Source organism: Antechinus flavipes, chromosome 1 (genome assembly GCF_016432865.1).
Source record: "Antechinus flavipes isolate AdamAnt ecotype Samford, QLD, Australia chromosome 1, AdamAnt_v2, whole genome shotgun sequence".
Lineage (NCBI taxonomy): Eukaryota > Metazoa > Chordata > Mammalia > Dasyuromorphia > Dasyuridae > Antechinus > Antechinus flavipes.
Window position 1 is genome coordinate 483,059,673 of NC_067398.1, and position 26,145 is coordinate 483,085,817.

Consider the following 26,145-nt stretch of genomic DNA (forward strand, 5'->3'; position numbering starts at 1 on the left):
GGTTGGGTTTAGAGGAGAAGAGAGGAAAGATATAAGATTAAGGGAGACTGAAAAAGGCTTCTTGCAGGAGGTGGGATTTTAGCGGAGTCTTGAAGGAAACCAGGACAGCTGGAAGGCAGAGATGAACAAGAGCATTCCAGTGGCACTGGATAGCCTACAAAAATGCCCATTATTGAGAGATTGTATCATTTTTGTTTCTTTTTTTCTAAATAAAATGTTCTTTCCCCCCCATTTACATGTAAAAACATTTTTAACATTCAGTTTTAAGTTTTGAATTTTATTCCTCTCTTCTTCCCTGCCTCTCTCCCTGAGATGATAAGGAATCTACTATAGTCATATATGTGTAATCATGTAAAACAGTGTCATTTTTGAGGAATAATAAGGAGTCCACTGTCATAAGATCAGAGCATATAGAAGAGAATAACGTGTAAGACGGACTGAAAAGGTAGTAAGAAAGAAGCAGGTTATGAAGAGCTCTAAGAGTCAAATACCAGCCTTTGGCTATTATAAAGGTCTGGATAGTAGCATTCTGTGTGAGGAACAGAGAAGACAATAAAGTTCAGGAGAAGTAATTTCCAGTGAAATTGTAAAGATGAGTTGGGGTCAGGATATGTAAGGTTTTAAAAGCTGCACAGAATTGGGTCAGGATATGTAAGGTTTTAAAAGATGCACAGAAAAGTTCATTTTATTCTCAAAGCAATTGAAAGCCACTGGAGTTGATTAAGTAACTCAGATGTACGCTTAAGGAAAATTACTTGTGCAGCAGTGTGTAGGTTGATCTGGAGCGATTAGAGACTTAAGGCAGAGAGAACAGCCAGGAAGTTGTTTTAGTATCAAGTTATGAAAGCCTTAACTAATGTGATAGCTATGTTAATATAACAGAAGAGGTTAGATAGAAGGGATGATAGGAGATAGAAATGGTGAAATTTGGCAAATGATTGGATCACAAATCCTTATTTCCCATTCACTTATACTTATAATATACTTAATTTATAATACAGATTGAGTCAGGATTTGGCAACTAGAATTGTTTGTAAATAGGCACATTTCATGTCTTCCACTATCCTACCCTTCAGTAGAATGAGAGAAAAATCATCCAAGGAATGAAAATCATTTTGTCAGTTGAGAATTCTTAACTTGGATTCAGATTCAAAATACTGCCTCAAGCACTTTCTAGCTGTGTTTCTTTGGCAAGTCACTTAACCTCTCAGCCTCAGTTGATTAAATGACATAGTACTTCTAGAGTGCTTTTCAAACTTGAAAGGATTGTATAAATGCTAGCTGTCATTATCTTTATTATCATCAGTATGAGCAAGAAGTAGCCCATTACATAGTGCTTCCAAAATCGCTTTTTAAAAAAATAATTTTTTCAGGATATCATTATGTAGTGACCTTGGAATCAAGAAAAACTGGGTTTAAAACTCGCCTTAAGCATACACTGACCATGTAATCCTGGACAGGTCAATTTCACTTCTCAGTACCCCAGGCAACCCTAAAGCGGCTACATTGCAGGATGAGTTGTAGAATAGCATGAGGAAGTTCCCTATACTGAGAAACTGATGAAGTTGCAGTGCCGGACTTTCAAAAAAAATTTAAATTTAGTGAACAGCTGCTTTTCATGGTAGAACAAAATTAACAAAGTTGTGCCCTTGAGATTTTTACTGGAAGCAGAGATTTTTAAAAAGTTTTTTGGAAGAGATGACTAAGCACCAAATATTGCCCATTGAAATTTTAATTAAGACCTGAAGCTTAATGAGATTAGTACAATTAACTAAGAAATTTAGTTTTCCTGGCAACTGAAATGAAAGTCAACTCTTAATCATAGTTGTTCTTATCTCTATAGTTCTCAGTTACCCTAGGAACCTTGACTATGTGGCAGGGTGTGTACTTGTCATCTTCACCTACAGGTGATCATTTTCAAGAGGTATTATTTCCTTCTTTGTATTTGTAACCTGGGCATGTAGCATATCTGCACATAGAAAGTACTGAATAAATACTTCTTGATGAATTGAAGTTAAAATCAGAAAAGACATTACTTCTCTTATAGAACGGTTAATTATGTCCTCTCATTTTTATAACAAAGCAGCAAAGTAGTGGCAACTGAAGGAAGGTGGAGCTAGTATCAAATATGGATTATACTTTCTATCTTTAAAATTTTATTCTTATAATTGTTTAAGGAATGAATTAAACATTTGAAAATTTACAGAGTTAATAAATTTAGTATTTTAAGATATAATTAAATATTTTCAACTACTAAGATTTTGTAAATCTTTTAGTAGATTCCCAGTTAACAATAGTTACTACCACAGACAAAAACCAGGTTTAAAAAAATGCAGAAAAGTCACTATTTAAATTTTATAATAGCAAACTAACTGAATGTCTTTTTGTTTGTTGTCAAAAATTCAACATGTCCTGGTTTGGTCTTTTTTTTTTTAAAGCATTAAATGTATTTTTTTTAAGTAAAAGCCAGCTTAAAAATATATTTTTCATGAAAAGTTTAGTAGCAGGCTTTCTATAGTAAAATTGATCATCCATGGTCAGTGTTTATTATATCATGAAATGATGTTCCAAGAAGTCTTCAATACTTTTTTCCCAACACAGTTCATTCTTATTTATTAGTTCCTAAGTACTGCCACAATAACAATCCTGTTCTTTATGTTCAGGAGAGAATCTTCTTCTCTTGTCTAATACAAAGCAAGTATCTAATGACGCCAGAAAGTTATTCATAATTCTTAAAATACATTCAAATTTTGAAATGTTATAAATAAATTCATATTTACCAAAATATCCATAAAATTAATTTCAGAAATGCTAGCACATAGTAAAATATTTAATTAGAACTCTCAATGATTCATTCTGAATAATATATTTTAATTTTAACCATTTTGGATGGAAACCTTTCCAGAGTACATGTCACAACTTCCCTCTCTGCTTTCCTAAACAGAACATGTTGAACCTAATTTAATATTTTCATGATGATTCGTGGTCATGATCATGTACTGTCACCTAATAATTATACTTAGGGCCTGTTGAGGTTGGGGCATGTTTATGCCATGACTACATATCTCTGTATTTTTTAGTTCTACAGCATTTTTTTGTTTCTAAAATTGTTGTGAATTTTTGCTGCTGTTGGTATGTCTGCCTAGAAGGGTCCTTCCTTCCCCTTCTGATTTGTCCTTTTTAATCCAATGTAGACTTGGAAACCAGACAACCAAGCTTGTTACAATTATGTCTAAGAAACAGTAAATATTAGACTCTGAATAAATGCATAAGACTGCTGTAAGAGTAAAGTTCATGAGCTTTAGTATGACTATTTCAGCTATCTAGAAAACTTTTTTTTCCCCATTCTCAGCTCCTTCTTGTGTGTATATGTATGTGGGTGGGGGTGGGTGAGAGAGACAGACAGCAGACAGAGAGAGAAAGAAAGAAAAGAAAGAAAGAAAGAAAAAGGAAATTAGCCAAAAAAAAACTTTCAAAGGTAGAGCTAATATTAATTATGGTTTATGTTTTCTCTCTTTAAAAAAAGTCTTTTATTTTTAATAAGACTTGTAATTTATTCTTATAATTCATTAAGGAATGAATAAACACTTTTGAAAATTTATAGTTAATAAATTTAGTATTTTAAGATATAATTGAATGTTTTTGACTACTAAGATTTTGCAAATCTTTTACTAGTCTCTCAGCTATCAGTAGTTACTACTTCAAGCAAAAACATCACCATGCTTTTTCGCCATTTTGAGCTGATTACTTTACAGAAAAAAAAATATAAAAAAGAAAAAAATGGTAATATTGAGAAGAAATTCACAAAGAAATACATTTTTGAAATTGCTATTATGAAGAAGTATCCTGATATTCATAAAATATGCATTACTATTGGCAATTGATCCTGAATGTTAATTCTGAATTCCTATTTCTTTTATACAGGTCAGATCTTTGCAGAACTGATATTCAGAGAAAATGGTTGCCAAAGCTCTTAGTAAATAGATACATACATTTCTTTATTACATCAGTGTTTAAAAATGTTGCTTTACCATGGGGTATAAATTCTGGTTGGGTATTATGGATAATAAAATCCTGATAGTTTCCTGGATTAGACCTATTAGGGTTATTTAGATAACACAGTTTGAATGACTTCCTCTCAGGAAACATTGAAACTGGAAGAAAAAAATGGTAACCAGGCACATATAGTTAAGCACTTAGAAGGAATGCATTCTTTCTATTGGCTGCAAAAAGAAACACAGAAGCAAATCAATCACCTCTTCACAAATCTGGGCAGATTGTTGGCCTCCATTGCCAGAGGAAGAACATTTATTTATGGCATTCTTTATTGGTCACAAGCATTAACCACAAAAATTGGTAAGATAGCCTCATAATTTATGCACTAGCTAATTTGCTAACATGAATGATGATATCAGATGGGGAAGCAAATAATCACAGATTTGTTCACATAGGTTCTGTTTCTTTTCGGTTTGGAAATAGCAACAGTTTTGTTTTTTTGTTTTTTTTTTAGAAACAAACACATGTATACGTGTACAGACGCACACAAATATAATTCTTGTTGAACATACCTAGATAGCATTTTGCAAACTTTTGCATTTAGCTTCTTTATTTTTTGGTTTCTTGCAACATAAAAATTAATACATGAAACTTTCAGAGACTAGTTCCAATGTTCACTGGATGTGTTAGTGTTTCTTGAAAGCAACCTCTCTAAGCTGGGGGTTGGAGGGAGGACAGGAAGGAAGGGAGATGATGGGTGCAATATGGGTGGCTAGAGGCAAATTAGGACAAGGATATATTTGTTATTTCTTAGGATCAATTCTTAAGATAACAAAAAGTGCTCAAGATAAAAGACTGGTAGATTCATAGGACATTAGAGCCAAAAGACACCTTAGCCTTCCTCCTCATTTTGCACATGAGAAAGCTTAGGGATCCTATGAAATATATAAACTTAACTTAAAATTTAGTAGAGTTTTATGTCACTACTTTTTGGTAGGCGTTCACTACATGACTTTCAGGAGTAGGCAGAGTTCATGTGGTTCAGACATTGATGTCATTATCCTTAACTTAAAACAAATGGATAAATAGCAAATTTTTCTTCAGATTTGCAATGAGAAAAGCAGCAGTACCTCAGGTCTTGAGGTTTCCTCCTTGTCCTGTGAAAAATATTCTAGATCATTCCAACGTTTATACTTCCCCCATAAGCATCCAAGACAATTCTGGAAAGCAAGAACCTTGCACAATTTGTGAAATAATATGTCTACAATAATCCTGCTTGGCAAAGGAAAGACTAATATATTAGAATAGTGATTGAGGTTGATGCATTGGGTAGAGTAGATGGGCATTTTGGAAAGGCAGAAGTAATGAGATATCTTCCTGAGCCCACATAACAAGCAAAATTATATTCGGAAATATGATGATTTCCTTTTTAATTGACTCTAGATAAAAGGAGAAAGCTTTCAAAATAATTGTATAATAGGCTGAAAGGTTAGGAGTAATAGCAAGCTAATCTTTATAATGAGCTCCTGCATTTGAAGTCAAAAGATAGTCAAAACTTCAAAGCTGAGATGCTTCCTTAAATATTGAAAACAGTCCCTTTAAATGTTAGTTTCTTTGTAGATTGTATAAGAATAGCAAATTAGATCCCAATCTTTTGTTGATGCCATTGTTTGCTGATGATCTTTTTATTTTTAAAATTTTTGTTGGTGTTCAGTGGTACCTGGCTCCCCACACCTCCATTTTTTTTGGATTTTCTTGACAGAGATACTGCAGTGGTTTGCCATGTCCTTCTCCAGCTCATTTTATGTTGAGAAACCAAGACAAAGTTAAATGACTTACCCAGAGTCACATAGCTAGTCAGTATTAAATCTTCCTGATTCCGAGTCCAGTGCCAGATCTATAGTGACACGTAAATATCCTATTCTTTTAAAATAATTAAGGCTAATTCATTTCTGGATACTTGATCCTATTCTTATCCAGGATGAAGAGATCTATTGGAGTATATACAGAATACCTAAAATAAATAAAAGTAACAATAAACTGTCTTTTTTGTAATGGTGAGATATTTTCTAAGTAAAATAAGTCATAGAAGTATCTAAAATCCCTACAACCCAAATCTGTTTTACTTATGTTACTTGAGCATTGTTATTACTAGAAAGGTAAAGTATAGAAGAAAGCAACTCTTGTAGGAGATTGGAGTCAGAAGCCCAGCATTCACTACCTATATACTCTCGAGGAAGTCACATTATTCTGTGAATCTCAGTTTTCTAAAATATAAAAAATGAAGGGACTGGGCCAACTGATCTCTTCTAGCCGAGATGAATTTTCATGATCTAAGGGTAGGATTCACTTTTTCCCTGAGATGATAGCACCAGATAGATAGTTTCCTAGAAAACATTTGAAGAGATCTGGCCCAACTCTTTGGTTGTTATGCTGGTTCAGTTATTTCAGTTTTGTCCGACTCCTTATGACCCCATTTAGGGTTTTCTTGACAAAGATACTGGCGTGATTTTCCATTTCCCTCTCCAACTTATTTTACAAATGAGGAATTGAGACAATCAGACAATGACTTGCCTGAAGTCACATAGTTTTTAAGTGTCTAAGGCAAGATTTGAACTCAGGAAGGGGAGTCTTCCTAATTTCAGGCTGGCACTCTATCCATTACATCACCCAGTTATCCCTATTGGTGATCATAGCATAGTAGAAAGAACACCAGCTGCTTTGGACCTAGAGCTTGGCTTCAAACTCTCCCTTACCTGAAAGACCTAACAAATTGCTTGTCTGAGTCTCAGTTTCCTCCTCTGTCACATTAAAGTATTGGACCTCTAAGGCTCATTCTCTTTCTAAATATATCATCTTCTAAAAAGGGATTTATCAAACAACATACCAGAAATCTTCCTCTTATTATTATGTTATCCAATTGCCCATTCTAGAGAGGAAATAAGACAGGAACTAAATTAGCAGCAAAGAAGTTGCTTTCAAAGACTGGGCTCCTGACCTTTCTTCCTATCAGTCAGTTCTGTTAATATAAGAAAAATAAATAAAACAACAACAAGCTTTAACTCTTGTAATCTTATCTTTGCTAGAATACTAAGAAAGTATCTGCAATGACCATGCTAGCACCCAGGACACCCCAGAATCAGCTGAAGTTGGGATAAGCAAAAGTCCTCAGTCTTTATTCTTAGTCTTAGATGCAGAATTGAACAGGATGGAAGCAGATTCTCCATGGACCACATTCTTGCTTGTCTACCTGGAGAATGTGTCCCTGGCTAGCTTTACTCTACCCCCTAGTCCCTTCTACAATCCTTTATGCACCAATCATTGAACCAGTATGGATAGTGGAAAGGACCATTTTCCAAGCATATGCTCATAGAGTATTGTCCAATCAGTAGTTAGCCTCAAGCGCTCAGCAGTCCCGACTTCAGTGCATCAACCCAATAGTTTCAGCTCTCTACAAGTATCCTAGCAAAATGTTATCTATATCCAGAGAAAGAATGTTAGAATCTGAATGCAGATCAAAGCATACTATTTTCACTTTTTTGTGTGGTTTTGCCTTTTTGATGTGCTTCTTCTTTCACAACATGACTAATATGGAAGAATGTTTGATGTTATTGTACAGATATAACCCGTTTTAAATTGCTCACCACTTTAGGGAGGGAGGGAGAAAAATTTGGAACTCAAAATTTTTTTAAAAAGTGAATGTTAAAAATTGTCTTTACATGTAATTGGAAAAATACCATGGAAGGAAGGAAAGGAATGGAGGAAAGAAGAGGAAGGGAGAGGAAGGAAAGGGGAGGATTCTAGCCTTTGTAATTATGATAATGATACTAATTATTAGCCTTGTTTTTAAGACAATGAAGAACATAATATTTTTAAAGTCATTCAACATTCCTGTAAAATTAGATAGAACCAATAAGAAGCAAAATCCAAGTCTCCTGGAGCATCATCCAGTACTTTTTCCTATTATACCATAGAAATTTATCTAGCAAAATGTAGTAAAGGACATGTTATAAAATACTAGAAATGAAATGTGAAGTCCTTGAAAAAATTAAACATATAATCCAAGAAATAGGATCATAAAGAATATCCATTTTTCCTTTAGAAAAATGTAAGAGATAGTAATCCTAAAATTCTTTAAATTATAGTGACTTTGGGGAATAGAGTTCATTTGTTTTAATCAAGGACCTGGCAAATAATAATGTTCTGTGATTTTAGGTAAATCATTTAACCTCCATTTTCTCATATATGGAATAAATGTTCTTTCTTAAAGAATTATCTTGGAAATCCTGTGGGTCCCAAAAGTCTTGGTCCAATTTTAACCTACTAAAACAGAAATAGGAGAGCAATTACTTGATGGACATTATCATCAACTATCCAAGTATTTTTTTTAATATCTGCTGTAGACTCAAAAGTAGTACAGTAATGTAAAGATTTTCCATAAAACTTAAGAAATAAAGCTATAAGCGCTTAACCTATTTGCTTCAGGAGAAAGTTGTAGAACTAAACTTACTAGTGTAGATAGAGTGTAAATTGCTATCTGTGCTGCAAACTCTCCATTCCCAATCTTTTAGATCATTCAATAAGCTTTGATTAAATGCCCCCTGTGCGTCAGTACTTTGCCAAGTCCTGAGAAGTACATAGTGATGGAAACAAAATTATCCCTGACCTAAAGAAGTTTAGATTCTTAGAGCATGTAGAGTTGTGGATTACCCAAATTTATTTCCATTTATCAAGAAGAAAAAGAAATGTCACTCAGGTTTTATTTAATTCATTTAGTATTCCAGGTTTTGTCGTTAAGACCCTTATCTAACATCACAACACCAGTGGAATAGATGTTATCTTTTGTAGCTTTATTTCAATAACTATCTGGACTTTTATTTGGATGAAAGTTATGCATTAATACCTTTTATGGATCAGCCACTCAGCAGAGAATTTTACAAATATCTCATTTGATCTTCACACATCTCAGGGAAATAGGTACTATTATTATCTCCATTTTACAATTGAGGAAATTTAGGCAAATAAGTGACTCCTTCATGGACATATGGCAAGTAAGCATCAGAAGCTGAATTTGAATTCTAGTCTTTCAGACTCCAGGTCCAATGCTCTATTTAGTGTATTACCTGTCTGCCTGTCTGAGGCTAGATTTGAACTCACGTCCTCCTGACTTCAAGCTGGTGCTGTAGCTGCCCAATAATAATATCTTAACAGTCTTATTTACTTTACCTCATTGGCTAATAGTAAAACTCTGTTTTTTTAATTTTCTTAATGGAAAGTCTTTCTCTCTCTGAGCAGGAAAATCAACCACCTTAAAGTTGATCTTTGTATTTTGCAGGTTGCTGCGGGAGAATGCAATGAAGATACAGAAGTTTACAACATCACTCTTTGCACTGGAGATGAACTCACTTTAATGGGGCAGGCAGAGATCCTTTATGCAAAAACATATAAGGAGAAGTCACGATTCAATACAATCTTCAAGAAGATTGGAAAACTCAATTCCATCGGCAAGCTGGGTAAAGGCAAAATGCCTTGCCTCATTTGCATGAATCACAGGACCAATGAAAGCATCAGCCTTCCATTTCAGTGCAAGGGCCGATTTAGTACCCGCAGCCCGTTGGAGCTCCAGATGCAAGAGGGCGAACATACCATCCGCAACATCGTGGAGAAGACCAGGCTGCCTGTCAATGTGATTGTGCCGAGCCCCCCGCCCAGAAACCCGTACGATCTTCACTTCATTCGGGAAGGTCACCGGTACAAGTTTGTGAACATCCAGACTAAAACGGTGGTGGTTTGCTGCGTGCTCCGCGGCAGCAAAGTCCTCCCCATGCATTTTCCTTTGCACCTGACGGTCCCCAAGTTCAGCCTCCCAGAAAACCTTGTGAAGGGAGAGGTCTGGCCTGAATCCCTGGTCCAGCATTGGCTCGGTGTCTGCCAAGAACAGTTTGACATCGATGAGTATTCCCGTGCCGTCCGTGACGTGAAGACGGACTGGAACGATGAGTGTAAGAGTCCCAAGAAGAGCCGGTGTTCCGGCCACAACCACATCCCCAACTCCCTCAGCTACGCCCGGGACGAGCTAACACAGTCCTTCCACCGGCTCTCTGTCTGTGTGTACGGGAATAACCTACATGGCAACAGTGAGGTGAACCTCCATGGCTGTAGGGATCTGGGAGGGGAGTGGACTCCCTTTTCTCATGACCCCCTCCAGTACCAGGACTCCGGTGACAGTGGGAGTGATTATCTTTTCCCTGAAGTTGGCGATGAATCTGTGTGTTTCCCATCAAAGCCAGAACTCCCTTATGAAGAGCTGTGGCTTGACCAAGGCAAGACAGACAGCCAACCCCTTACTGCTTCCTTGAGCGAAAAAACCAAATGTGATAATTACAGAAGCTCTATCCGGTCAAAATGTGGCACTTCTCTCCCTGTTGCTGGGATGCTGGCAGCCACGACATCTTCAGATGTGGCCCTACCTCCACCTCCAGTGCCTCCGAAATCTGAAGCTGTAAGTCATGTAAATGTTTATATAGCTGAGTTTCACTTGCTTGGAGGGAGGGAGGGGAAGTCATTGCTTCTAACTCTGTCTCCCTTACTCTCTAATTTATTCTTGTTCCCACTGGGTGCGGAGACAGAAGACACATAGCGAAGAATTTTCAGGGAAACTTATATTCATAGTTTTATAGTCAAGACCACATTGCTGTATCATTGCTTTAATCAAAATTTGGGGCAACTGGACCAAGAACCAATTCTGAATTTGAATAGATATGATATGTAATGCATTGTAGGGTTATCCCAGGTATAGTTGTGGTTGGTTCTTTTGCTGATTTGAGTGCCCAAAATGATTTCTTCATTCTTCTCTAAACTTTGATAATATAACATAAATCCATAGATAGCAAACAGTTTATAATTTTTCTTACAACCATTTTCTAAAATGCTTCCCCAAGTGAGAGATTGACTTTCATTGTATGTTACCCATGTAAAGATTTAGATGAGTGAAAGAGAAGGCTTTGCAGAGTTTTAAGGGTCTTTCCTACAGTATTCCCATAATACAATGGGGAAAGTGCTGAACTCAGTGACAATACCTCAGTTTGAATCCTGGTTCTTTTACTTAGCGAACAAGCATTTATTAAAGCACTTAATATTTGCCAGGTACTGGATCAGCACTGAGGAAACAAGGAAAGGTAAAAAGCACAGCCCTCACTATCTAGAAGTCCCATTCTAATGGGGAGGGGGGTATCATTTAAATAATTATATACATACAAGACGCATTCAATGTAAATGGGAGGTCAACTCAGTGAGAAGTCACAAGTAGTAGGAGGAACCAAGAAAGGCCTTTTGTAAAAAGTGACATTTGAGCTGAGTCCTGAAGCAAACCAAAAAAAGGAAGTATGGGCAGACAGTGGAAATACAACATCATGAATGAGAATCACCCATGTGATCTTTAATGAGTTACTTAGAAACCTGGCTAAAACTCATTCCAGCGCTGATAATCCAGCGGTTTTGCACAATGCACACATTTCCATGTTAGCTAAAATGAATTATGTGGTATTTTTCAACTTGATATGGTTTGGTGCTGGATGTGCTCAAGAATGACAAACTAAAGATCAGATTTTTGACTGTAATCTGCCTTCAATTGAGAGTATGTAAGAATAGCTCATTTTAATTTATTGAGATGTTACTTTCTCCATCCCTTCATGTACTTTAAACTATGCTCCCTTTTATGGAATAGCTAAGCATTGTCCTAAATTGTCCTAGCAAGTTAGTTACCTTTTAATCCAGTAATGCAATCTGTCCAATGAAATGCCCCAGATCAGGCAGTAGCAATTGGAAAAGAAAATTACTCTTGAAATAGCTGTATCTGCCACTTCTTTTTCTGAAGTTGCATTGTGATTTGACAGAGAGCTAGGGAGGAAGAGAAGAATAAGGGAAGGAGCAAGGGAGGGGTAAAAGAATGGAAATGGACAGATGGACACATGCCTACTACATGCCAGGCAATGTTTTAAGTAGTAACCGAGGCCAAATTTGATTTCAGGTTTTTCTGATGCTACATTTCTGATGTACATTAGTACCACCTACTTGTTTAGTCTCAAGCTACTTTCCCTTGGTAGAAGTCATAACTTCCTAATTGTTAGGTATGTAAACATCGTAATTGTTAGATTACTAATCTGTTTTAGCCTCTTGTTATATTTTTGGGTTCCCAGAATAGTATCTGAGATAATAAAATAAGAACTGAAAACTCCCTTTGCTGCCAGCTGCTTTAGGCTTCTTAGTAGAGAGCTCAGCCTAACTAAGCAGTTTACCTGAAGATGGGTACTCTTTCCTCCAGGGCATCAGCCAAAGATGTTTTTCTTGTAGAACACTGGCCACAACTGGTGACAGATGGATACCACATGGGCATCATTCCATTACACATCTGAGGCTTTAAAAGGAAGAATTAGAAGACTATTCCTGTAATTTAGGCTAGAAAGACAGAGGGAGGAGGGGGAGGAGTAATTGATGATAGAGGAGTAGGAAAATAAATATTAAGCGGCCTAATCATGACCCATTTGCTTATTTTTTTAAAAATTCATGTTGAGATTAAATTTAAAACTAAAATCAAAGCTGAAGTACAGAAGAGGAAATATTTTTGGTTACTTAATTCTAAGGGATAATTTCCTAGGGAGTCAGAAAGATTTTTCAAAGCCTGACTAGTGTTTATGGCCTGCTATAAACATAAGAATGATTTGAATTGGGGAGGGGGATGGCAGCCTGAAGTAATTTAACTTATTTAAAAATTTAAAAAAATATTTAGGCATTTCATATGCTGTCATTTTTAAATTAGTTTTATGACTATTAAATAAAATTTTCCACTTTTAGGATGTGTGTGGGATCCAGAAAACGCTATAACTGTTAGATGTGGCTTCAGCTTGCAGTTTTCAAAGGGAAGTTTTAATGGAGCATAAACTCAAATGCTCCCACAGAATTAAATAAAATTTCTGCTGTGGATGGTAAAAAGAAAGTTCTAGGAGAGATATGTGCCATGTGTCTAGCAGCAACTCCTCTAGCTAATTATAGGTATAATAAGTTTTTAGGGGTAGTCTGTCTTGACCTTGTCTGGGAAGGTGATGACTACTACTCAAGTCCAGGGCTAGAACTGTGGGAAGAACATCAAAAGATATCATGAAATATGAGGGTCTACAAACATCTCTCCATAGACTTGAAAAAAAAAATCTAGAAATAATTTAGTGAGTTCTATTTAAAAGTAAATAAGAAAGAAAAAGTAGTTTTATCGACTGCTTTTGTTTGTTTTGTTATTCAGTCATGTTTGGGATTTTCTTGGCAAAGATGCTGCAGCAGTTTTGCCATTTCCTTTTCCATCTCATTTTACAGATGCAGGAACTGAAGCAAAGAAGGTTAAGTGATTAGGTAGTAAGTGTCTGAAATAGGATTTGAACTCAGGAAGAAGAGTATTCTAACTCCAGACACTGCACCATGTAACTAATTGACTAGCAGAAGCTAAAAATGTGTAGAAAAACCTTATTGCATCTTGACTTATCCTAGCCTTCACTTCATATTGGTGCTGAAAACAGCTTGGTTCAGTAGGAGTAGGGCTTGAATTGAAATCATAGCAATTAGGTTTTAATCCCAATGCAGCCACTTTGTGTTGTGGACAGATCACTTAACTTCTCTGGACCTCAAATTTATCATATATAAATCTTAGGTTATATTAGGTAGTCTGTAAGATTTTTTCCTACTCTGAGTATACAATACTGCATGATATCCATTAGCCTCGTCTATAAAAACATCCTCTCCCTTAAAAATATATTGACCTCTGTGTAAATGAGATGAAATCATCACTGTTCAGAGATAAAACATCTGGGTTTCTTTTTATCCATAATTTCACTATCTATATTTTAAGCAGATTAATTATTTTGAGAAACCAAGTAGACAATGTACTTGGCAAAAGAATTATCTAATTTTTGCCACTGTTGAATTTACTTTAATGTGAGTTTGTAGCTACCTGTTATAGAAGCTCTCTTCTAATACTAAATCCTATTATCTTTAAAAGAACATTTTGCTTTTAGGACTGGAGCACACATTTCTTTTTTTAAAAGAATTATTCCTTTTAAAAATTTCCTCTCCCCCAATTATCAAAAAAGTCTTTGTGGGAGATAGCAAAATGTTTCCTTTTCTGTGAAGATAGAAATAACTGTTGTTTGCCAAAAATTGGTTCAGCTGAGGCTGAACTAAGATAATAAGCCTAACATATTTGGTAACTTTTTTTTTTTTTTTTAATTTTTAAACTTGTATATTTTGCATAGTCTGTCTTGGATCAGGGTGTCATGACAGGCCATTCATTTTAGGCAGATTTTTCTGTTGGTTTGTGTTTTGGCTTTTTGACCTTTTTTAGGTTCATCCACTCCTCAGAAACCTGGTGGCTCTTCATTTCCTGAGGCTTTACCAAATTTGTGCCACCCTAAGTAAAGCCATCTGATCAGCTTTAGCATCCCTCCTAAACCACAGAGATTAAAGATGTGTGGTAAACAAATTCTCTAAAATTCCATCAGTTCTAATCAGATCATAACTTTTTCCATTTTACAAATCATTTTTATTCCATTCATGTCTCTTTTTTTTTTTTTTTTTTGCTATTGGCTTTTTGTTTAAAGTTCTACTGTAATGTGACTGACAGACATACATGTTCCCAAAAGGCATCCCACTATGTAAAATTGAACAAGAACCAGAGAGCTTATGGGAAAAATGAGATCAGAAATACAGCATTCAAAAAACCTTGTCAGTGACTAATTAAAAGATAAGCATTTAATAAAAATGGCAGGGCAGTTTTATACATGTTGAATTATTAAATACATTAATATTGCAGTAAACTTGCACCTTGGTTTCCGTAACTGAGGGTAGAAAGGGAGTATGTGGGTTTGGACCACCTCTTCTCCATCCACACTCCCTTCTGCCCCAGAAGATATGCAAAAAATAGGACCTAAAGTTGGAAGTTGGATTTCAGGTACCCTCTCCACTAGCTGTCAGTGAAAATAAAACTCTCCTCCAGTTCTTAAATCACTGATGCTGTCTCCAGAAGGTTCTAGGACAGAAAATCATGAAATATTGAGGTGAAATTTCCTTTAAAAGGAGGTAAAAGAAGTTGTGGTGATTTAAAATTCATTTTAGGACTTTGTTTGATAGAGGTAATGACCTTTAAATATGGAAAAATTCATATGTATTCCAAAAAGGACAAATTTGGTGATGTTGATTTGCAAAAATAATATTTACAAAAGAAATCATCAAGAGGGCTCTACTAATTAGCAAACTTAAAATGGTTTGCATACAATTTTTCAAGAATATAACCATTATGTAAATATATTTCTATGAATTTTCTGGCAGGAAGATTGAAAGTACATAGTTTGAAAGTTTTAAAGTTTATTATACCAAATTCTTTGCTGGCCATCTTTTACAAAATTCTATATTCTGAAGAATCATATGTCTTTCATATTATTATCCTTTGAGGAAAAGAGTATAAATTAAAATACTGAATTCTATCTTTTCTTGAACTCAACTATTAGATACTAATGGCAAACATATATGCATATAAATGCATCTACCCTTTGTTAAAGTCCTTTTTTCAGAAAATTCTCAAATTTTCAGAATTCTAGCAATAGAATTCTCTCTTGCTGGTAGTTCTCCCCTCCCCCCATTTTAATGGCATATTCTCTCTATTGACACTATGGCAATATCCTTGTCCCCGCCTGCCCAGACTTTAAACAACTACTTCTTTTCAGAACCAGCTGATGTTCATGCTTCCCAATTGGTGACTGCTTGCTCCCTCCCACTTGCCTCTTTTGCCGGAGGCTTGGAATATCGAGTCCATTTCAGAGCCAGGTCTGTGTTAGGTCCTTGTCTTTAATGTATAAAACTGGAAAAATAAAAATTAAATATGTCTGAGAGTCACAAGATTTTTGGCTTTTCAATTCCTATCTGTTCTTTGCCAATTGATAAAATAGAAGTTCATTTTATTGTGATATCATTGCTCTAAACCTTTAAAAAAAATTTTCTATGACTGAAAACATTCACTTATGGCTACTTGATGAGGTTGTGAACTTTTTGTATAAAAGCTCTTTTATAAATTAGATTTCTTAAGGCTTTAATGATTTTGTTATGGGGGGGGGGGGAGCGGAGTGACAGCAGGGAGGAGAGGAGAATGGAATCAAAAGAATATGAAATCCAGAGCCTGGGAATTTTGAGAGCAAAGTTCAATAAAATACAATTACAAAAATATTAAATAATTAATAGCAATTATAATATTATTAGCATTTGTATAGCAAATTAAGGTTTACAAAGCACTAAGTATATTTCTGTCATTTGATCCTCTCTAGTATTATCTTAACTCTCTTGTCTTATCTTGAAAAGTAGTAATGAAGGAAAGTAATATTCTGAGTGAATTAAGTATATTGTTCCCATAATCTGATGTGGATAGAAAAACTGGATAACTATCAGCACAGATACAAAATGATAGTTTTTAATGTTTGAATCTACATTTCAAAGCAAAATAATCTTACTTTTCTTAAGAGGATGATGATAGATGGCAGTATAATACAATGGAGAAAGTGACTTTGGAATGAGAAGTGAGATTAAATTCCAGGTCTGACACTTGGAAAGTCTCAGTTTCCTCATATCTAGATATCACAGATAGCAGTTTGATAAATGAAACAATGAATACTTTTCAAAGAGGGAGATGACTAAAAGATAATAAAAGTACTTGCAGAATAAATATAAAAAGAATAAATCCAAAGTAATTAAGTTTAAGATAGTTTAGAAAGGAGGATCTGGAGGGGCTTCATATGAAACCTTTGAAAGATAAAGAGTTTCACTTGACTGAATCTAAGGACTCTTCTAGCTCTTTATTTATGATCCTATCATAAATGAACTCCCCAGATACTCATGCCAAAGAAATTTTGCTCTTTCCAACAAATATTCTTTTTTGTTCTGATATTTTTCCAATCATGTCTCTAACTCTTCATTATCTCATTTGGAGTTTTCTTGGCAAAGATATTAGAATGATCTGTCATCTCCCAATTATTTTACATTTGAGGAAACTGAGGCAAACAGCAATACGTGACTTGTTCAGGGTCACACAGCTAAGAAGTGCCTGAGACTAGATTTGAACTCAAGATTTTCCTGACTCCATGCCCAGCAGTCTACCCACTGCATCACCTACCTGCTCAAATACTTTTTCCTGGTTTTTTAATATAAGGAAGGTACAGTATGTTTCTTCTAGAATTAACTAGTTTTGTTCTGAAACCGCGTAGCCATATTTTTTTATTCAATACATGAGTCTTATCAACAGCCCTGTGTCTAACAAGTGAATTACTAATGTGTACAGTATGTATGCTTTTCTATCTACATATACAAACAGGAACTTAAATGTGAAACTAGGACTTTTTAACTTTTCTGCCAGTTTGACTCATTTTTGTGGTTAGTTACTCCATTAAAAATAGCATTGAGCAAACACAGTTATGAAATTGAAATACTTTTTTCTCCTCAAAGGGAGTCTGAAGCCTATTCAGCAAAGAATGTTTCATAGTAAGTACTTTGTTTACCTTTCTTAAACTGTTTCTTTAATCCAGGAAGTGAGAGACAGTCTATAAGAGTATAATTTCTTTCCATAGCAGAAAATTCAGAAGTTCCAAGAAAAAGAGGGACTTGTTACAAAATGTAATTCTTAGGATCTCTATTCTTTCTCACTTTATATGGTCAGTGTTGTTATTCCACTTTTTCTTTGTGCCTTCTTATGAATTGTAATCATGAGCAAGATTCTGTATGGAGGAAATGGAACATGACCAGATCATCAGAAGAATAGTTGTTTTGTTTTTTTTTCAATTTATTCCTAAAGGTGATTGAATTAGAATATATTCTCAGGGTACAGTGTTTGCCCTCAAATCATAAAATGTACATGTAGCTACTTGTCTAGAGTCTGCATCAATGCCAAAGATAAAAGAAAAATGGACTCAGGAAGTCCTTTATATAATTTACTCTTAGTTTCAAAGTACAAATGCAGGTATCTTCCAGGGATACTCTTCCAAATATTGTATCACTTTTTATTACAGGCTCACTATGTGGGCACTAAGCAAAGAAGAAAATGTAGGCTTCTTGAGGCAGAAAGTTTTATTTTTATCTCCATATCCTCAGCATCAGCATAGTGCCTGACATATAGAAGGCACTTAAAAATTTCTTGTTGATTGACTGATTAAAATGAAAGTGAGACTAAATCTTCTCTGGAAGTAGTCAAGACAATGACTTTTTCTTCCAACAGCTGAATGCCTAGTCTGAGAATTAGATGAACGTTTTGTTTCCACATAGTCATGGGGTTAGGTTAGTGGAATAAAGGAAATGAAACTTATAGTGGGAAGCCATAGATAAGAATAAGAAACATGTATTAGATGCAGAAGGGGTATATACACACCCAAATAAGGTGACCCCCAAGGAGAGCTATAATTAGGGGTAGAGACTCATGTGGAAGAATTAAACAGTCCAGATAGGCTTTAACTCCTGTAGTACTCAGCCAATGGAGAATCAGGCAAGGACTTGTATTTTGGAAACAGGAATCATATGCCTATCCTTTTAGGCACCTGTTCTTTGAAGATCTTGAATTCAAAATCTTTTCCTGGCTTCATCAGCAAGTCTGCAGAGTTCTTGTCTCTTATACTAAAACACATGCTCAAAAGTACAGAAAATATCACTATTCTATGTGGGTTAGAGTGCGTTGCCTACAGCTTAAAAGTTCCAGCAGTGGTCTGTCAGTTCATTTGCAAGCATTTTTTAAGCTCCATCAATGAACTAGGCACTGGCTATACAAAGACAAAGGCAAAATCATCTGCCTTCAGGGAATTTACAGTCTAACCTACAGAAATAAACAGCATCTTCACACATACACACAATCACACACACACACACACACACATTCTTATCTTTTAGAAGGGGAAACCAAAGTATCACCAAAAGATTCATATGGAAGTTGACACTTAAATTGAGCTTCCAACGAAACTAGACATTCTTAGAGACAGAGGTGAGGAGAGAGTGCATCCTGGGGATGGGACACAGCCTAGAAAATGGAGTGATATGTTTGACAAGTGGCAAAGAAGACAGTTTGTCTTTTCCCATCAGAAAGGATCATCATATAGTCTTGTTTCTGTGTACTGTGATCTCCTGGTTCTGCTCATTTCACTTAGCATCGGTTCATGTAAGTCTCTCCAGGCTTCTCTAAAGTCATCCTGCTGGTTGTTTCTTACAGAACAATAATATTGCATAACATTCATACACCATACTTTATTCAGCTATTCTCTAACTGATGAGCATCCATTCAGTCTCCATTTTCTTGCCACTATAAAAAGGGTTGCCAAAAACATTTTTGCACATGTGGGTCCTTTAAACCCTTCTTATGATCTCTTTGGGATATAAGCCCAGTAGAGACACTGCTGATCAAAGGATATATTCAATTTGATAGCTTTTTGGACATTGCTGAATTAATTTCTTTAAGTATTTACTGCTTTGACGCCCTTGCTATGCAAAGGATCCTCAAAAGTCTTTTCCATCACCACAATTGAAAAGCATCAGTTCTACAGTGCTCATTTTTCTGTATGATGTAGCTTACAACCATGCATTGCTACTGGAAAAATCACAGCATTGAGTTTTTGGAACTCTGTCAGCAAGATGTCTGCTTTTTAGTATACTTTCTTATTTGCTATAGCTTTCCTTTCCAAGGAGCATCTTTCAATTTCATGGCTGCAGTTACTGCCTGCGATGACTTTGAGCCCAAGAATGTGTGTGTGTGTGTGTGTGTGTGTGTGTGTGTGTGTGTGTGTGTGTGTGATGGTACCAGGTGCCCAGATCTTAGGTTTTTTTGTTTTTTGTTTTTTATGTTAAAGTTCAAGCCAGCTTTTACATTCCCCTCTTTCACCCTTATCAAAAGGCTTAATTCCTCTTTACTTTCGGCCATTTGAATGGTATCATATACAAACTAAGATTGTTGCTATTTCTCCCAGCAACCTTAATTCCAGCTTTTGATTCATCTGGTCTGGCATTGTGCATATAATGTATCCTGCAGATAAGTTAAATAAATAACGTGACAATATACCGCCTTTTTGTAATCCTTTTCCAATCGTAAACCAATCAGTTGTTCCATATTTAGTTGTGTCTTTGGTGCAGATACAAGCTCCTCAGAAGTAAAGTAAGATGGTCTGGTACTCCCATGTCTTTGAGGGTTTGCCACATTTTGTTGTGTTCCACACATTGAAAGACTTTAGTATAATCAATGAAGCATAAGTAGAATTTTTTTTTTTTGGATTTTTGACACTCCCTTGCTTTCTTCATAATCTAGCAAATGCTAGCAATTTAACTTTTAGCTCTTCTGCGTCTTAAAAAACCAGTTTGTCCTTCCAATAAATCTTGGTTCACATCTTACTGACGCCTCAAAAAGCAGAATAACTTTGCTGGTATGTCAAACGAGTGCAGTTATTTGGTGATTTGAACATTCCTTGGCATTGATCCTCTGGGATTTGGCCATAAATTGATCTTTTCCAATATTGTGACTATTGCTGAGTTTTCCAGATTCACTGGCCTATTGAGTGCAACACTTTAACAGCATCATCTTTTAGTATTTTAAATAGCTCAACTGAAATTCCATCACCTCCACTAGCTTTATTGTAAGCAATGCTTCCTAAAGCCCACTTGACTTCATTCTCCAAGATGTCTGGCTCTAGATCAGTAACCACACCATTGTGGTTATTAGTGATGATAAGATCTTTTGGGTATAATCCTTTTGTATATTCTTGCCAAGATTTTAAAATCTTTTCTATTTCTGTTACTACCATTTTTGTCTTTTCTCATGCCCATTTTTGTATGAAACTTTCCCTTGATAGCTCTATTTTTTTTGGAAGAAATTTCTTGTCTTTCCCATTCTGCTATTTTCTCTTCTTTCTTTTCATTTCTCATTTAAGAAAAACCTTATCTCTCCTTGCTAGTCTTTGAAATTCTGCATTCAACTAGGTATATCTTTGCCTTTCATTTTCCTTCTTTTCTCAGCTATTTGTTACTTTTTGTTTGTTGAGGCAGTTAGGATTAAGCGGGAGTAAGCCCAAGGTCACACAACTAAAGTATCTGCAGCTGATTTGAACCCACATTCTCCTGAGGGCCAGGATTCTATCCACCGTGCCATCTAGCTGCCCCTTTCCTCAGCTATTTGTAAAGCTTTATCAGATAGGCTTTCTTGTTCTTCTGTTCCCTCCTACAATGTTCCTAATCTTTTCCCATTGTTCTTCTGGTACTCTGTCTACTAGATGTAATCTCTTAAATCTATTCATCACTTTTACTTCATAGGGGAAGTTATTTAGATCACATTTATACACCATATATACATGGTCTGATGGTTTTCCCTACTTTCTTCATTTAAATCTGAATTTTGCAATGCAAAGTTTATGACCTGAGCCACAGTCAATTCAAGGTCTTGTTTTATCTGACTGTATAGAGCTTTTTCACCTTTGATTACAACGTATATAATCAATCTGATTTTCATATTGGCCATTTGGTGATGTTGCGTTTTAGGCTTTGTTTAAGTTGTTGGGAAACTATGTTTGCATATGACCAGCATCTTCCCTTGACAAACCTCTATTAGTCTCTGCCCTGCTTCATTTTGTACTCCAAGGCCAAACTTGCCTATTATTCCAATTATCTTTTGATTTTCTACTTTTGCATTCCAGTCCTCTGTGATGAATGTGATGTCTTTTTTGTTGGTTGTTGTTATTTTTAGAAAGATGCTATAGGTCTTCATGGATGTGAACAACTTTGAGGGTATAGGCTTGTTTGTATTACTGTGATTTTGAATGGTTTGCCTTGGACTCAAACATATCATTTAGTCATTTTTGAGATTACAACCCAGTACTGCTTTTCTCACTCTTTTATTGACTATAAGTGCTACTCCATTTCTTCTAAGAGATTCTAGCCCACAGTAGTATATGTAGTGGTTATCCGAATTAAATTCATCCCTTCCTATTGATTTAAGTTCACTGACACCCAAAATGTCAATGTTTAATCTTTCCCTCTCCTATTTGACCACCGCCAGCTTACCTTGGTTCATAGAAACTTACATTCCAGATTCCTATACAATATTAATTTTTACAGCTTTGGACTTTTCTTTCATCACCAGATATATCCACAGCTGTGTTTCCGTAGTTTTTTCCCCCAGCTTTGGCTGAGCTTCGTCATTAGTATTGTAACTACTTGTAGTTGTCCCTTCTTCTTTCCCATAAGTTTTGTGGCTACCTTTTTACTTGAGAGACTCATTTTCCAATGTCATCTCTTTGACCATTTCAGTACTGTCCATGGGATTTTCTTGCCAAAGATACTATAGTGGTTTGCTGTTTTCTTCTCTAGTAGGATCATCTTTTATCAGAACTCTTTACTATGATCTACCCATCTTAAATAATCCTTCACAGCAAAGTTCATAGTTTTATTGAGTTATAAAAGCTGTTTAGCCACAACAAGATATGGTGAAGAGCTGCCCCTTCCCCCAATCTCTTGCTTTGGAGGTGGGTACAATGAGCATTAAGGATGGAAAAGTTCAGATTATAGAGGATTGTAAGAATAAAATAATAATTTAAAAAAAAAAAAAACCCTGAGATGAGCAATGAGCTTCTAAAGGTTTTATAATAAAGGAGTGACATAATGAAGAGCACATACTTGAATTAAACAATATACCAAAATTGTAACAGTAGAAGAAAATGACATTGAATACGAAAACTTGGGGAGGAATCTGGGGAGCATGTAAATTAATCTCGTTGGAATCAGCTCTTGGTCCCAGTGATCAGTGATACTATCTATAAACAGGAGAAACAAAGGTACCAGGGGCTCTTTCTTAGTTCTCTGAGTCACCATATAGCTTAGGTAGGAAGCAAAGAGGGAAAGCCAGTTGAATCTGGAGTCAGAAAGACCTGAGTTAAAATTCTACCTCAGAAACTTACTGTGTGATCCTGGGCAGATATTCATTTCTGTCTACCTCAGTGTTCTCATCTCTAAAATAGGAATAATAATAGCATCTACCTCCCAAGATTGTTGTGAGAATAAAATGATATAATTTTCAAAGCACTTTACAAAATTAGCTAGAAATATGACTCCTCCTTTCTAATAAAAGCATGTGTGTTTCCATACCATGTTTAATCAGGGCCTCCTGAAATCTGCTTTGGGATAGCAATACTCTCTTCCCAATCAGAAATGATTGCCTGTGCCTGTTTTAGCAGTAGAAAATTGTTTCCAATCACAAACATACCTCAATGTCATTGCCTTTTACAGTTTAACCTTTGTTGTTGAGATGAGGAAAAATACCTTGAGAAAGGAATTCCCTGATACATTTTAATGTTCCCTTTAATTCTATTTTTACCTTAGGGCATTTCCTATCATTGGAAAGAATATAAATATGGTTTGCTTTATGATTCAGATTATTTAGGGGATGCTGATTGTATTCCCATAGATTGGATTTAGACTAAAAGAGATCTCAAAAGATATTTAGTCCTATCCTTTTGTTTCATAGATTGGTTAAAAACCTAAGTTGGTCCAGTCTCTGTGCTAATCTCTGAGAATGCAGAAAGATTCAAAAGCCCAAAGAAGCTAAACTGGGATTTGAGCCCTGGATCTTTAGCTTTAAATCTAATACTTTTTTAGTAATATTAGAAACATCCATTGCCATGGGGGAGGAAAAGTAGAGGATGTCCACTCTTCCCTGCCCTCTTTTGCCCCTTACTCACCTGGCAAATTGTGCAGTAACTTCCTCCACAGCTTTCCAATGGCCTCTCTACCTAAAGGCAGTTGTGCTTTGATACTCAAGGGAAGGAGGTAGAAGAATCAAATCCTAATTCATTTTCAAGCAACTGAAATTGGTAAGGAGGGCAGCTTGAAGGATGTGCCTCTGGCAACTTCTTCTGTATTTGTGTTACTATCATTCAGTCTTATCTAGCTCTTCCTCATCCAATGATTTGCCATTTCCTTCTTGAGTGGATTGCCATCATCTTTTCCAGAAGAAATAACTGAGGCAAATAGAGTTAAGCCATTTGCTCAGTATCATAGCTAATATCTAAATCTGGATTGGAACTGTTCTTCCTGGCTCCACTTTGGGCATTCTATCCACTGTGCCACCCAGCTGCCCTTTTCTATACTAAATGCACTTTTCTAAATTAGCAGAACAAAATATGTTACTTGCTGTAACCCAAAATTTACATTGGCTGAAATATTCCTCATAACATTGTAATTTAATATGTGAGCCTTCCTATGGAAATAAATTTAGAGTTAATCCCCAATTTCCAAGCTTCAGGGAGAAAGCAGGTGTATTTTTCTTTATCCTCTTCTCTGCCCTCTCCTATCTGAAAAATGACTAACTCTTAATTGCCCTGGGGTTATTGTGCCTCCATTTCCTTATCTATAAAATGAGGAAGTTGATTGGGTGACCTCTGAGATTAATTCCTAAGATCTGACTCTAAAATTGGCATATCTGGCTGAGTACTACAGAACTGATAAGACCACTTAGTGAGCTAGGAGGAAGAAAACACTGTGCTTTTCTATTGTGTAGGCTTATTGTTAACTCAGATTTATCTGAAAATGGGGAGAAAGCAAAACAATTAGAACCCCAGAGTTCTGAGTAGTAAAAAACAAATGGGCTTCACTCAGACTCTGTAATCTACTGTGTAATTCTTATTTGTCCCTATTTTCCAAATTCACAATTTTCAATCCAAGCACCCCATTCTGACTGGTCTCCCTCCCTCCTGGTCCTCTCTCTGCTCTATCTTCCATACAGCTGCCCCAGTGACTTTTAAAGCTAAAGAATATGTTATTCTCCTATTCATTAAGTTCCAGTGGCTCCCTGTTGCTTTTAGAATCAAATATAAAGGCAAAGTCCTCTTTTTAGCTTTTAAAGCTCTTTACAACTCCTTTATTTGATGTTTAAATCCCTTCACACCTGAGCACCAACCTTCTCTGTTGATTGATATTGATTCTAAGACCCCAAAGCAGGTACCTTGGCTCAGTCATCATAGAATTTTAAAATCAGAATAGGCCTTAGAGATCAATTATTCCAAGCCTTTTTTATTTGACAGATGAGGAAGCCTAGAGATTTGCCTCTGAAGTTGTACAAATTAGTGACAGAGCTAGACTAGAACCCCAGGTCTTCCTGAGTCCCCATTCATAAAGGGAATCTTTTTTTTCATAAAGGATACTTATAACCAAAATAAATCAAAAGAGGGGTGCGAAGTGGGGCACAAAACTGGTGGAGCAATAAAAGAGAAAGTCCTTGATGGATTGTTGAGGAGGAGAATATCTGTCTGTAGCTTTGAGAATCTTCTCTTTCCAGTATTACTTTTTTTTTTTTTCCCTCTGAGGCATTTGGGGTTAGGTGACCAGCCAGAAAATGTTAAAGGTCAAATTTGGATTCAGATTCTTCTGACTTCAGGGCTGGTGTTCTATCCACTGCACCACCTTGCTGCCCCTATTACCTTTTTTTTTTTTTTTTAACTATAAAAATAAAGCTTTAAATAGTAATACATGAAATCATCTACATCCTCTGATTGATGAACACTGTGATTCCCTATTGTGTAGGCTTATTGGCAACTCAGATTTATCTGAAAATGAAAATGGGGAGAAAGCAAGACAATTAGAGCCCCAGAGTTCTAGTGGTAAAAAACAAACGGCCTTCACTCAGACTCTCTAATCTACTATGTAATTCTTATTTGTCCCTGTTTTCCAAATTCACCTTGCTGCCCCTATACCTATGTTACACCCACCTAAGAGCTGCTTTAGCAGAAATGTGGGACTGCCCAGAGAGAAGCTTGGCACTTCTGTGATATTACCCCACACACACACACTCCTTTTTTATTTATTTAGGGTTTTTTTGTGTGTGCCTTTTTTTTCTTTTTTTTTAACTATGGTATGTATGGATCCTGTATTCCTGGATCTTTGGAATTACTTTACAGGAGCAGAACCAAGCACAAATCTCCCCCTGCTGTCTGAATAAGACAATTACAGTTAAAGCATGCTTGGTCAAAAAAAAAAAATTAAAAATGACTTACAGATTATGGATGAGTACGTGAAGATGGCAACCAGAGCCCAGGGCCAGTTCAGTTGTCAGTC

General features: G+C 35.9%; 1 protein-coding gene across 2 annotated transcripts in view; it reads left to right on the top strand.

Moving 5' to 3' along the window:
- Positions 1–26,145, top strand: part of GAREM1 (GRB2 associated regulator of MAPK1 subtype 1) — a 188,046-nt gene that overhangs the window by 153,529 nt on the left and 8,372 nt on the right. For both annotated transcript variants that reach the window (XM_051970277.1, XM_051970278.1), the window contains exon 4: positions 9,332–10,498. In XM_051970277.1, coding sequence (XP_051826237.1) covers positions 9,332–10,498 — 1,167 coding nt within the window. The remainder of the gene's footprint in view (positions 1–9,331; positions 10,499–26,145) is intronic.